Raw genomic sequence first — 12,663 nt, forward strand, 5'->3', positions numbered from 1 at the left:
AGAGGTCTTTTCCAACCAAAACAATTCTGTGAGTCTAAGCTCTGCACAATTTCTGTCTTAAACTAGAAGGACTTCCTTTTACAGTCTATCATAAAGTACAAGAAGGCTGTGGGTACCTTCTTTGCTACTGGATTTTGCTACACCATTTAATTTATTCCCTCTGTTGAACTTCAGCAATGCTTTTTATGATTCTAATTTCTTTGCTGCTTTGAAGATTGTTGAATCTTTGAAGTGTGGTCATAAATAGGAGTCTTGAGTAGGAATCTTTGTGATTATTGGCAGCCTGTGAATTCCAGCATTGAACCAGTCTGCCATTTTTGCTTTTACTTATCAGTAATAGTTTTCATTTCTGAAGGTATTTTGTATTTGTTCTTTAGTTAGGGTGTGTGTTTTTACCATCACAACCACACTTTGCCTGTTTTACTGACTACAGAAGTTTTAAGGCAACCTAGCCCCATAACTAGATCTTTAGATCTTGCAGTAATAAAAAATATAATCAACACTTGAGTGATTTTTAATGTAAAAATGTGGTGAGTCCTGCTAATGGATACTTTGTGTATTTGTGGTTCTCTTCTCCCAATTTATAATAAAGCAGTTATTGTTTTAAAATTTTTCAGTGCTAAGGGACACTGATCAGATGACAAACAAACGCATTTACCCAGAGTATATTCTACTGGTAGGAGGAGTATTTGTACTTTGAATTGAGTGGGGTTTTTTTCTCAGTTGTTACTGTGTACTGTTATGGTTAGTATTATGGTATACAGCTTAAGAAACACCCTCCTTCCCAATACTCAGTCAACTCCCAAAACAAGAGTAGGTCAAAACTATTGATAATTTCTCAGCTGTTTTTTGCGGATCTGCTGACATGTCACTTAATAATTATCAAGAATTTGTGCTCCCACCTTTACTCAGGGGAGCCAGGTAAGTAGATTATGTATGCTTCTGATTCCATTGATGTAACATGTAGCAGACTAAGTGCAATTTCTTCCTAACTGTGAAGTTTTCAAGTATTACCATAACTGAATGAGAAATTCTTCTGTTTGTACTTGAGATACTCTTATCAGTTAAGCACTGTTTGGAAACTGTTACGTGAAATATTTTTTTGAGATTTGTTCATCATTAGTTGATTAGAAACTATTTGTTATTCTATATTGTTAAGTAATTTGAGGCAAGAAGTTTGTAGCTATCAACAAAAAAATTAGTTTCAGTGTAGGCATTTATTAGAGATAGGCATGTGTGCTGGTTTGGGGCCAGACAGATCGTCTCTTGCCCCGAAAGGGACAAAAGAATGAGACTCACACAAACGGATTGGAGAGTGATGGAAAGTTTAAATGGAAAAGCAATTGGTGAAGCTACAGAGAACTACAGACTACAAAGCATAGTGGCAAAGAGTATTCCAAAGCGTACAGAATTCCCAAAGGCTTCCCAGTCCTTCCCTTCTTCCCACCTGAGGGTAAACCCAAACCCCCAGGGCTCTTTCTTCCCCCTCCCGCTGCTAGGCAAGTCTCAGGCTGGCCAGGTCTGAGACTGCCCCCCCCTCCATTCTCCTCCTGGCATTAGGCCTAGACAGGCCTAAGAGGCCTTGAGGATACTCCCCTGGCATTACCCGATAAGAGAGGACATCTCCCAGGGGAGCAGAGAGGGAAGAAAGAGCAAGAGAATGACTTTGCAGATGGCCTCATAGGGCGCAGAATTTATGGGTAGAAATACGTCGTTTCCTGTGTCCACCCCTGTGGGTGGGCACCCAGGACACCAGAGGTGTATCTCATGCGGCAGTGGCAGGGGGCACCCAGCCTAAACTGCCACAGCATGTAATACTAACAGAGTCCCATAGAAGGCTAATTCAGATATTAATTACGCTGTAAGACTGTTCAAATCTTGTGGGAGAGGTGATGATGACACCTGGTCGGTTTTTGAAGCCTTATTCCATATTACAGACCTGTGGCTGCATTTAATAAAAATCGGGTATGGAAGGAGGCCTAAGTAATTATGTTTAAAGCGGTAGTCATAGATGGAACAGTCAGGGAAGGAGGTTAATTTATTATAACATCTTCAGATTAATACAATATATTTTTCTGGAAAATATCTTTGAATCAGTACTACTCAGTACAGAAAAGATGCAAGTGAAACAGTGGCCCGTGATAGACAAGAAGATGGATTAAATAATATAAAGGTCTAAATGGGTCTTTAAAATTTGGAGATTTATTATGCTGTAGTCAAATTCAGGAAATCAAATATGTTGTTGGTCTTTCTTCTTTTTACAGCTTGCATCAAGTATTTATAGTTTTGCATGTTCCTTGTGGAATCATCATACAGATACATTCCTACAACAAATCTGCACAGGGGATGAAGCTGCAGCCTCAAATTCACTAGAAAGAACCTTGTTGTCATTGAAAGGTAATACAGAATGATGTTAAATATTAAGTTCCTTAAAAATTTCTTTGCAGTGAACAAATAAGACTTCTTCAGTGGTTAGCGTTCTCTAATAAATACATGGCCATTGGGAAAAACAGTAATCTTGGCTTGTTTTACCTGTGCTTTAGCAAGACAGGAGGATTGTTCACGCAGAAAGTGTAGAAAGTGCTCTTGTTTCTCAGTATGTTCCATTCCCAAATGCTTATTATAAGAAGTCAAAGTTTAGGAAGTGAGGAAGTGGAAGTCATAGCGGGATATTTTGTTATGTGTTGTAATGTAGGTTTGCATCTTGTCTGTCTTTAGGCACTTGATTCAGGAAGTTGAGCTATGAATTTTGTTGCATTAAATTCATCTTGAGTTTAGTGAAGGGTTAGCCTTAGCAGTGAGTTTAGATTGCAGGGTGACACTCAAGTACTCATCAGTGGGGTGAATACGTACTTTACTGCTTTAAAGAATTGAGATGTTTGTGTGCAGTGCTTGCAATGTAGATGATACCTGTTTTGAATTGTTTCAGAAGATGCAGTGTATGACTTCACAGGGTTACTGGCAGTGATAAATCTGAGAAAATTCATGAGAAGGGTCTCATGGGGCTTATAGTTGGTATAGATCGTACTTGGTACTTTTGTGCTGCAGAACCTGTCAGAAGTTGAATACTTACAGCTTTTGCAGAGTTCTTTCTGATTCAGTAATTGCAGTTCTCTTCATTATTTTACACATAATGTACTGACTTTTAAAGTAAGTTCAACAAGATTAGATTCATGTTAGGTGTGGTCGAGGCATCTAAAGGTCCAAAATTCAATGTATTTTTTAGTACTGAGAATTGAAAGGAAGGCCTGGCAACTGTAATTGTGTTCTGAAATTTGTTGGAACAAAGGATGAGCAGTAGATAAACAAATAGCTTTTTTTTTTTTTCCCCTAGTGCTTCGTAAACTGACAGTCCAAGGGTTTGTAGAACCCCACTGGAATGCAGAGGTGATGGTAAGTGCCATATATCTGTTTGTAGGTCTAGATTAGAAATCTTTTGTGATGATTTTTGGGGGTTGGTAGAGCTGTGCTTAAAACTCATTGGAAGGCCTACATTTGTTATGTAAAGGAAAATTGAGCAACATGCTCTCAAAGTTCTCCCATAATTAAAAACTGTCAGATCCAAGATAAATCCTCATACTGTAATACTAATAGCGTGTTTATAAAAAGTACTCCTGCTCATTTACATGTCATGTGATAATGACAACCCTGTTGCCTACTGAAAGGTATCTTACGTACTTTCCTCCATCATTTGAGGGAGGTGTTTTCATTTAATGATAAATGTAACAGCATATTTGTATTATCAAATTCTGTTGACAGAATTTGTCTAATCAATGAAAGCCTGTGTATGCAGCCCATGTGGGGGCAGGGTGGGGAAGGAAGAAACCCCAAATAGTGCCTGTTTTGCTGGAGGAACTGAGTACCCATGACCCTCATGATGAACTAGAATGTTGAGAACAGCAAAGAACTGGATAAACAGATATGAAGTGTGTGTTACCCGTATCTCCTCCTAACAGAGATGATGTGGTCTTTTTGTGGTACTAATAAGATTGGTTTGGATCATCTATGCAGCATGCTAGCTAATTAATTAATTTCATGAGGAAATTGTCTAGGGTAATCAGATCACTTAACAAGGATAAAGCGATGTTTGAGCTAGGAACACATCTGAACACTTGTCAGTTTGACCTGACTTCTCATGATACAGTGCAAAATAAGCATAATCTTTAAAAGATACATACTTTTATATTTTCCAGCGTTTTCTACACACAGTATTTGAACGGCTAAAACAATTTCTGGAGTGTAGTAAGTATCTGAAAATCTTTCCTTTTACTGGTTGTTAAATATTGTAAGATGGATGAGATCAATACAGTTTAGCTGGAGAGAATCCAAAAGAGAGCCATGAGGATGATTAGGGGACTTGAGCATCTCCCCTATGAAGAGAGACTGAGAGCCCTGGGGCTGTTTAGTCTTGAGAAGAGAAGACTGAGAGGGGATCTGATCAATGTCTATAAATATCTGAGGAGTGGATGTCAAGTGGAGGGGGCCAGGTTCTTTTCGGTGGTTCACAGTGATGGGACAAGGAACAGTGGGTTCAAACCTGAACATAGAGGATTTCACCTCAGCATGAGGAGAAACTTCTTTACAGGGAGGGTGACAGAGCACTGGAACAGGCTGTACAGGGAGGTTGTGGAGCCTCCTTCTCTGGAGGCTTTCAAAACCCACCTGGATGCATTCCTGTGCGGACTACCCTAAGTGATCCTACTTTGGCAGGGGGGTTGGACCTGATGATCTCTTGATTCTCTTCCAACCTCTGATATACTGTGATACATCATCAGTAATTGTTTAGGTGCAAGGTATTTTTTATACATGTAAAGCTATTGCTTTAAATGCTGCTGAAACTGTCAGAAAAGACCAATAGAAATGTCCTTTTATATCAACAGGCTTATAATCCTGCCAGGATTGGTATGACAGTGCTAATGAAAAAAAAATCTTAAACCTTGGATTGACAGAATGTATTAAAATGTAGATGTTACTTAAACCCAGGTCATCCTGAGTTCCTTTCTTTGGGGAGAGGTTTTGGTGGATTTTTTTTTCTTTTTCTTTCCTGGAGTTTGCTGTGTATTTTGGTATATGTCAAATGGGAAATAAAGACTACATTGAGCCGTCTGTACTTTATAACTTGAAGAACAGGAGTTGCATCTGAAAGAGGCAACCACAGGTTAACACAGTCAAGAAAAACAGATGTGTAATTAGCAGGTGCTTTTGCAGGGAAGTTAACTGAAGCACGCAAAAAGGGGATATTGGGTAGTGTTGCATCTGAACTCCTCTTTTCTTACTTGTACATGTGTAACAGATCTGGTGCAAGCCACTAGCTCGTTTGAAACCTATCACGTTATTGTTTTAGGATTCAAAAACACTGTTTCTGAGAACAGATATCTAAACTGAGTGAAAAGTTTTGTTGTTTTTTTTTAATAATATATAAATGAAGGTGCTTGGCTCAAGAGCCTGTAGTTAATTGAGCTCTGAGTCTTGTTTCTAGGAAAGATAGAAACTGCCACTGTGTTTGAAGCCAGAATAAAATACCTTTTTTTCTTTTCTCAAATGATTCTTTGCATACAAATGTTTCCCCCTTCTACTATACTGTAGTCCTATTCTTTCTGGCCTTTCTTTTATTTTTTGCAATATAATTGCAAGTTGGGGTTTTTTTTTGGGTAGCTTTAAATAGATTGAAGTCCATCCCATCCTGAAGCTTCGCGATTGTTGAAGTCCCTTACGACATCAGGGCTGTGGGGTTTGAATGTCCTAAGAACTGAATCTAAGAGCTGAGCTGAGCCTTCCCATTTCTGCTTCTCTAAGTAATAAATTGTTCTGCAAAAGCAGGCACTACAACCTTACAAGTGTTTATATTTGTTCTATTGTGTTTTTTCCTGTGTGCCTTTCTTGACTTTTTGTTTCTTTTTTTTTTGTGAATTCAGAATGTTTTGCAGTGTCCATAATCAATTTTTTAAGGTGGAGTTTCTAGAAAAGCAGATAGTATTATATAGTAAACATATGCCATTGCTGTAATAAAAGGGCATTTTTGTATTTTCAGTGCTTTTTTACTACTTGTCTATGCTTGTATTTGCTTACTTTATTCTAACCGTCTTTTGTCATTGTGTGGTCTGTAATGATGTTTCAACTGCTTTGTTCTGATCAGTTACAGTGAATTTCACTACAACTGGGAGAAATGGTTAAAAGATTTTTTTTATTTTACTTTTCCTCCTGTGCCCATTACCTTGGATTTGACTTTGAATTTACTTTCCCATGGAACATTTTTTTCTAGCTTCTGTAATCTCCCTGAGGTATAGATAAAACAAGTTGTCCTCCAATGTTAAGTTTTTAAAACTTAGCTATGCAGGAAGAAAAGGAAAGTCTGAAAAAATTATAGTTGTTAAATATCTGATTTACCAGGTAGAAGTGTCAGAGCAGAAAACCTATGCAGAGATCGTCTAGAAAAGACAGTAATTCTGTTCACTAAAGTGGTAAGTAAATACTCTGGTTACTGAATAGCTTACGGTTCTGGAGATGCAGACCCCATTCATAAATGGGTGTGCCTTGAAGACAAGAAGTTTCAAATCTTTTAAAGAAATGGAAGATACTGCAACTTAAAAGTTCTTTGTTATGAAATACTGTTGTGATTTTTTTCTGGAAGAAAAGGATTACTGAGACCCTGTTGTGTCCATTGAGTAACTGGCCACTCTTTATTTTATTGGAAGAAAATTATCAACTCCTACCCTCTGTGACTTTTGTATTATGTAATATGTGTGTAGTTGCCAGGTAATACTCTACAACCATTAATTACATGTTACTGGGAGGTAATTTTAATATTTTCATGTACTCTGTTTTTGAAAGCTATAAACCATGCAGAATGCTCATAGTTTAGATTTTATGTTGGGGGCATGTATCTTATTTAAAGATCCTGCCTAATTATCTGAAGTGGGATGCACCAATTAGCTTCACTAAAATTAAATTCAAGGTGATCTGACTGAGAACACTTTCAGTTGTAGTACTTCTTACTTTGAACTAACAAGCAAAGTATGTGAGCCATGTGCTCCTTTTCTCCCCAAGAAACTGGCCACTGCATTCTAGAGCTGGAAAAGCTAAGCTGAAGAAGCAAGTGCTCATACTCAGTGAAAAGGGAATTAAAAAAAAAAAGAATAAAAAGCTATTTTCCTCATGCTTCTTTTCCTTAAAATAAGTCTTATAGAGATGAATTACCTGCTAAAATGCTCAGTTTTAAAGTGTGGATGATAAGTTTTATATATGGTGTTGCTAGCAAGCTGGCATAGTTGAAATTGGTATTGCTTCGTAACCTGAAAAAGTGTAATTCTGAACATGAATCAAGAATTTCAGGAAATAATGCTTCATTTGCCATTGAAATGATCTCTTTCTAATTCTCTTTATTCAGTTTTCCCTTCAATAATTTGTATAAACTGGCACTTAGTTTTGATACATAGTTTATGAAAACATTTAGTAAGACTTGCAGAAATACTTATTTGATTTCTCTTTCTTGATTTTTCTACTTCTGTAATTTTTAGCTTTTGGACTTCCTGGATCAACATCCTTTTTCATTCACCCCTTTGATTCAGAGGTCATTGGAGTTTGCAGTAAGCTATGTTTTCACAGAGGCTGGTGAAGGAATTGTATTTGAGCGGTTTATTGTGCAGTGCATGAATCTCATTAAGATGATTGTAAAAAATTATGCATACAAGCCATCCAAAAATATTGAAGGTACTGCTTCTGTTTACTAAAAACATTTTTGTATCTTGAAACATTTTGCTAGTTATTCCAACAGTAAAGCTCTTTAAGACATTTTTTTAAGCACTTCATGCTTTAATAGTTAGTTAGACATACTTCTGTCTCTATGTTGATAATTATTGTGATGGTTAAAGTTATTAATTAATTTAGCGTTGATCTGGTAAAGTAATTTTATATACACAGAGTGTGAATATCTTTAGTTTTAGTTTTCACTGAACTAGTTTTAAAAAGTACTTAGGTATGGAATTTGGATTATTTTCATCAAATGATTGAATGCATCTTTCCCTAGAGAAATGTTTGATAAATTGGGATACTTGCTGGAACTCACTAGTACCAGTACTCTGAAATACAGAAACACAAGGAATTTGACACGCAGTTAATATCAAAGCAGTTTGTGGTCTGCTTTGTAGGACTGTGCAATTCTGGATCTTCACACAGCTGTATGTTTGGGTAATGAAAAGCAGAATTGAACTATAATAAAACAAACAGAAACTCCACCCTTAAGTGTTAATTCAGCAGTTGGCATTGACAAGATAACTACTGTCATTCTCTTTCTAAATTTAAGTAGTAAAAAAAGTATCATGAACATATGGGTATATGTTGGAAAGATGACACAAACTCAGCATCTAAAATTTTTCAAAATGTTGTTATATTTCAGTGTTATTCCATAATTTTATAATACATTAGAATGTACTTAATCCACTGATGAGTAACAGAAATTTCTACTTGAAGTTCATAGTTGTATTTGAATTTTTGAAACAGAAGTGTGGTCACTCGAGACAAGAAGGCTATAGTGCATTCTGATAAAAGCTATAGAACATGACTTTTTGAGAGCTGTGTAGTTATTAAAAAAAAGCAACAACGAAATACAGTTTTCTTAATTTCTGAAATATCATTTGTTGACTATATAGCATACAGTATTTCATTTTATTGCTTTTGCCTTGAACCCATATTAGCTGCTAAAAAAACCCCAAGTTATTTTCCAGGTTGTATTTAGATAATCTTTCCGAACAGGTGCAAATGCAACTTCATTTGAATTCTATGTGTTGTTAAACTCAGTAATGGTAAATTAAAAACACCCACAAAACAATTGGCAGGTAAACAGTTTTTCTATTTGTTAACATGGTAGATGAAAAGCATTATAAATTCTTTGTGAAGCCCTAACAACTCTATAATCTAATTGTGCTATTAGAGAACTCTCTTAAAAGTGAATGAAGCTGGGAGTTTAACTTGCTGAAAGATAGTACCACTACCTATGTTTTTGGGGGGTTTTACATTTTTCTTTTCCTCTGAGGATAAGAATTTCTTATTTATTAATTTCTTTGTAATTTTACTAGAATTCTGCTTGAGCATTACGTCACGTAGTTGTAATTTGGAATTTTCTTTGTTTTATTTCAGATAGTAGTCCTGAAACTCTTGAAGCACACAAGATAAAGACAGCATTTTTCACATACCCAACACTAATGGAAGTATGTAGAAGATTAGTCACTCACTATTTCCTGCTGACAAATGAAGAATTAACTATGTGGGAGGAGGATCCGGAAGGCTTCAGTAAGAAATACATTGTATAGCTGGCTGCAAAATACTCAGTTTTGTATCTCCATTGCCTCTACAATTTGCTTGCTGGAGTATTGGCTATTTTATTGTCTGCAATCTTGTTACATGGACAAATATTCCCTCGAGATTGTTTTTATAACAAGAGTTTTCTCAGTTGTCTATGATACTCATATGTCTAAATTCTAAACTTTATTCTAACCATAGTTTTACTAATGCCTTTTCATTTTCTTTGTGAAATAATAGCTGTGGAGGAGACTGGAGGAGATTCTTGGAAGTACAGTCTCAGAGTAAGTGTTTCAGTTTGAAAGAAAACAATTCGATGTTTCTGGATTAATATCTTCATAGTCTTGGAAGCAAAATATACTTGGCAAAGAGATAAGCATACGCTTTTTAAAAAAACTAAGAAATTAGAAAAATAAAGACATTTAATTAGAATTAGTATAAATTGACTTTTTTCCTTTATCAGTCTTCAAATGTGCTGAAATATATTGGCGACTAGACGATTTGTGTTGTAGGAGGGATGTAAAATGAGTTTGCTTCAGCATTTGTACTATGTAGAATCGGATAGCAATTTAAAGCAAGTAGGGGTTATCCCTTCTTTAAACTGGTAACTGATATTATCAGTTACAACTTTGTTAGTAGATATAATGAATGAACTAAGTTGCAGATACATCTATATGAACTTCAGGTTTTTTCATATCAAAACTATGTTTTTGTAGTGAATCTCCCAGTTATGCTGCAGTGATTTGCTTTGCAGAGGTCTCAAAGTTTTTCCTGTTTTACTTTGATTTTAAAACGAAAATAACCCAACCCTGTCCATCTGTCAGTGGTTATGCAGCCCAGGAGACTCAGCTAGAGCTCATCTAAAATGAAACATGGCATGCCTACAGCATGGTCACTGACTTCTCAACACCCAATTATTTTTGGTCCAGAAATCTATTGTGCTTCTTCTGCAGAACTGACTGATACAGATAAAACTATCTCACTCTAGGTAGACTTAAACGTACTGTATAGTAGGAGAAGTGGTATTTCCTAATACTAATTTTGCTAATACTGCATTTTAAATTATAAGTTTTGGTGCAAGGTATTCAACACTTAATTTTAGAATAAAATGTATTTTAATTGCCTTTATTTTGATAGATTCTAAAACAGACCTTTGAATTTTTCAGCCTTGCACGGAAGTTCTTTTTATTGATATTTTCCACGAATATAATCAGACTCTTACCCCTGTGCTCTTAGAAATGCTTCACAATCTGCAAGGTAGGTCCTTACCGATACTTTCTTGTGACACCAAATTTATGTAGTGTATTCAATCCATATTTTTGAAAGGACATATTAATATTTCAAAGTTATTTCTAAGCCTACCATAAGGAAAATGCAATGCGAATCTAGGAAGAGGAAATCCTAAAGATTCTTTACTTCTCATCATAATTGTTTTAGATGACTGATAAGTATTTGGGGCATTTCTACTTTCACGAGGTTGCAGGCTTTCTTGAGAATGATTAAAAAGCTTAATAAAGTTGTTTTGTTTTTTTTTTTTTTTTTCTGGGAACTTCATATTCAAATATTGCAAAACAGTTTGTGGTAAATCTGCCATGTCTCTGCAAAAACCCTAGGGAAAAAGAAAACAAACCTAGAAGAGAAAAAATTCAAGTTACGCTGTCATATCAGAGAGTCTAGAGGACTGTCCAAATCTGAAAATCTGCTTTAATTTTTTTTTTTATGTATGAAGGTTGAGGTCTTCATAGACTGAGGAATGATTCATATATTCTTTCTATTCTATGATTCTGCTCCCCCCAGACTAGATTTAATAGTGTCCATGAAAGATAATGAATGGTAGCTGCTGCTTTTTCCCTGTAATTTTAACTTTGGTTGTTTCCCTAGGTTGTATCTTACCTGAGTAATAATATTTTATATTTGAACTTACCAGAATGGGTCAGTACATTCTATTAAATAGAAATAAATACCCTTTTTCTGGCTGTGGTTTCTGACTTCACAGAATCTCTTCATAAAATAGTTTGGGTACATAAGTTCCAGGATGTCTGCCTGTGCTGTGCTACTGGGAACAGTAAAAGGTTTCTTAAAACAGGGTTGACAGTTCTTTTATTTTCCATGCACACGTATATAAGGTATAAAGGAACTGAGTTTAGGACTTGGTTGGAAATAGTACCACAAGGCTGACAGTCTTTATCAATTTGCAGGTTTTGAGTCTGTTAATTAAAAATATATGGTTCTGACTTAGGTGGATGTTGCTGTTTTAAAATGTCCAGCTGTGAAGAAGTCAGTCAAAAATGGGATATGAAATGAGAGATTTGATATTAGTATGCTCCCTAAAGAAAATACTGAAACTGAAGTAACTGAACTTGTGATTAAAACAAAAATAATGAAGCAGTCTTAATTTACAGTATATTTAAAGGCAATGCTGCTTGTGTTCTTTGTTTTAGTTACCTCTTTTTCTTTAAACTTTCTTGTAGGAACCACAAACATAGAAGATGCCAGTGCTGTACTAATAAAAGATGCTGGTAAATGAAAGTTTACCTTTGAAATAAGAAACCCACTTTTGTCTGTGCTTGGCTTAAAAATACGAAGAATTTGTGAGATTGTTTTTTGAGACATTTGGAAAGTAGAATTTAAATCTTGTTTCTACTTTCACTTGATGTCAGTCTTCATTTTTCAAAATGTTTATGTAAAAAAACGGTGCTTCTTGTAGCTTTCTTGAGGGGAGGACGGGGGGGGGGGCAAAAAACAACAGAAACCCCCAACCTCTCCCTCAACCCAACAAAAACCCAGACTTTTAGACAATGTCTCCCTAACTCTCCTGTCCTTTCTTCTGTGCAAATAAACGGCCAGCAGTGCTTCCATGGAGATACTCTGTCCATTTTCCAAACAGATTTTACGGCAAAAGAAAAAAATTGTCTAAGACCTCTGAAGGAACCACATTTGATGTTAGAACAAATTTGTATGGCTTTTAACCACTTCAAGACTCTGAATTTTCTCCTGTATTTCCCTTTCCTTTCTTCTAATTTTTCTTTCTTTCTTTTTTTCTTTTACTAATATTTCCTAAAGATCTTCTTTTACTGTGGTCTATTATCTTTCTTCAGAAAGCCATCCTTCATCTTTGTTTTCTTTATTACATTGAAGTTAAAAATGTATTTTGAAACTTAAAATTAGTGTGATTATTTAGTATCAAAAATTAAACATTTTAGCAAACAATAAGCATAACTGTTGTTTTTCCCCAGTGTATAATGCGGTTGGACTGGCTGCTTATGAATTATTTGACAGTGTGGATTTTGATCAGTGGTTTAAAAATCAACTATTAGCAGAACTGCACGTTTCTCATAATAGGTAAACACTTTGATTTGTTATACC

At 35.6% G+C, this 12,663-nt stretch overlaps 1 protein-coding gene across 1 annotated transcript in view; it reads left to right on the top strand.

Moving 5' to 3' along the window:
• IPO11 (importin 11) overlaps positions 1 to 12,663 on the top strand; it is a 94,122-nt gene that overhangs the window by 19,635 nt on the left and 61,824 nt on the right. The window contains exons 5-14 of the mRNA XM_054397354.1: positions 2,265 to 2,397; positions 3,335 to 3,393; positions 4,194 to 4,242; positions 6,391 to 6,461; positions 7,518 to 7,710; positions 9,136 to 9,288; positions 9,538 to 9,581; positions 10,464 to 10,554; positions 11,769 to 11,816; positions 12,534 to 12,639. Coding sequence (XP_054253329.1) covers positions 2,265 to 2,397; positions 3,335 to 3,393; positions 4,194 to 4,242; positions 6,391 to 6,461; positions 7,518 to 7,710; positions 9,136 to 9,288; positions 9,538 to 9,581; positions 10,464 to 10,554; positions 11,769 to 11,816; positions 12,534 to 12,639 — 947 coding nt within the window. The remainder of the gene's footprint in view (positions 1 to 2,264; positions 2,398 to 3,334; positions 3,394 to 4,193; positions 4,243 to 6,390; positions 6,462 to 7,517; positions 7,711 to 9,135; positions 9,289 to 9,537; positions 9,582 to 10,463; positions 10,555 to 11,768; positions 11,817 to 12,533; positions 12,640 to 12,663) is intronic.

Source organism: Indicator indicator, chromosome Z (assembly GCF_027791375.1).
Source record: "Indicator indicator isolate 239-I01 chromosome Z, UM_Iind_1.1, whole genome shotgun sequence".
Classification (NCBI taxonomy): domain Eukaryota; kingdom Metazoa; phylum Chordata; class Aves; order Piciformes; family Indicatoridae; genus Indicator; species Indicator indicator.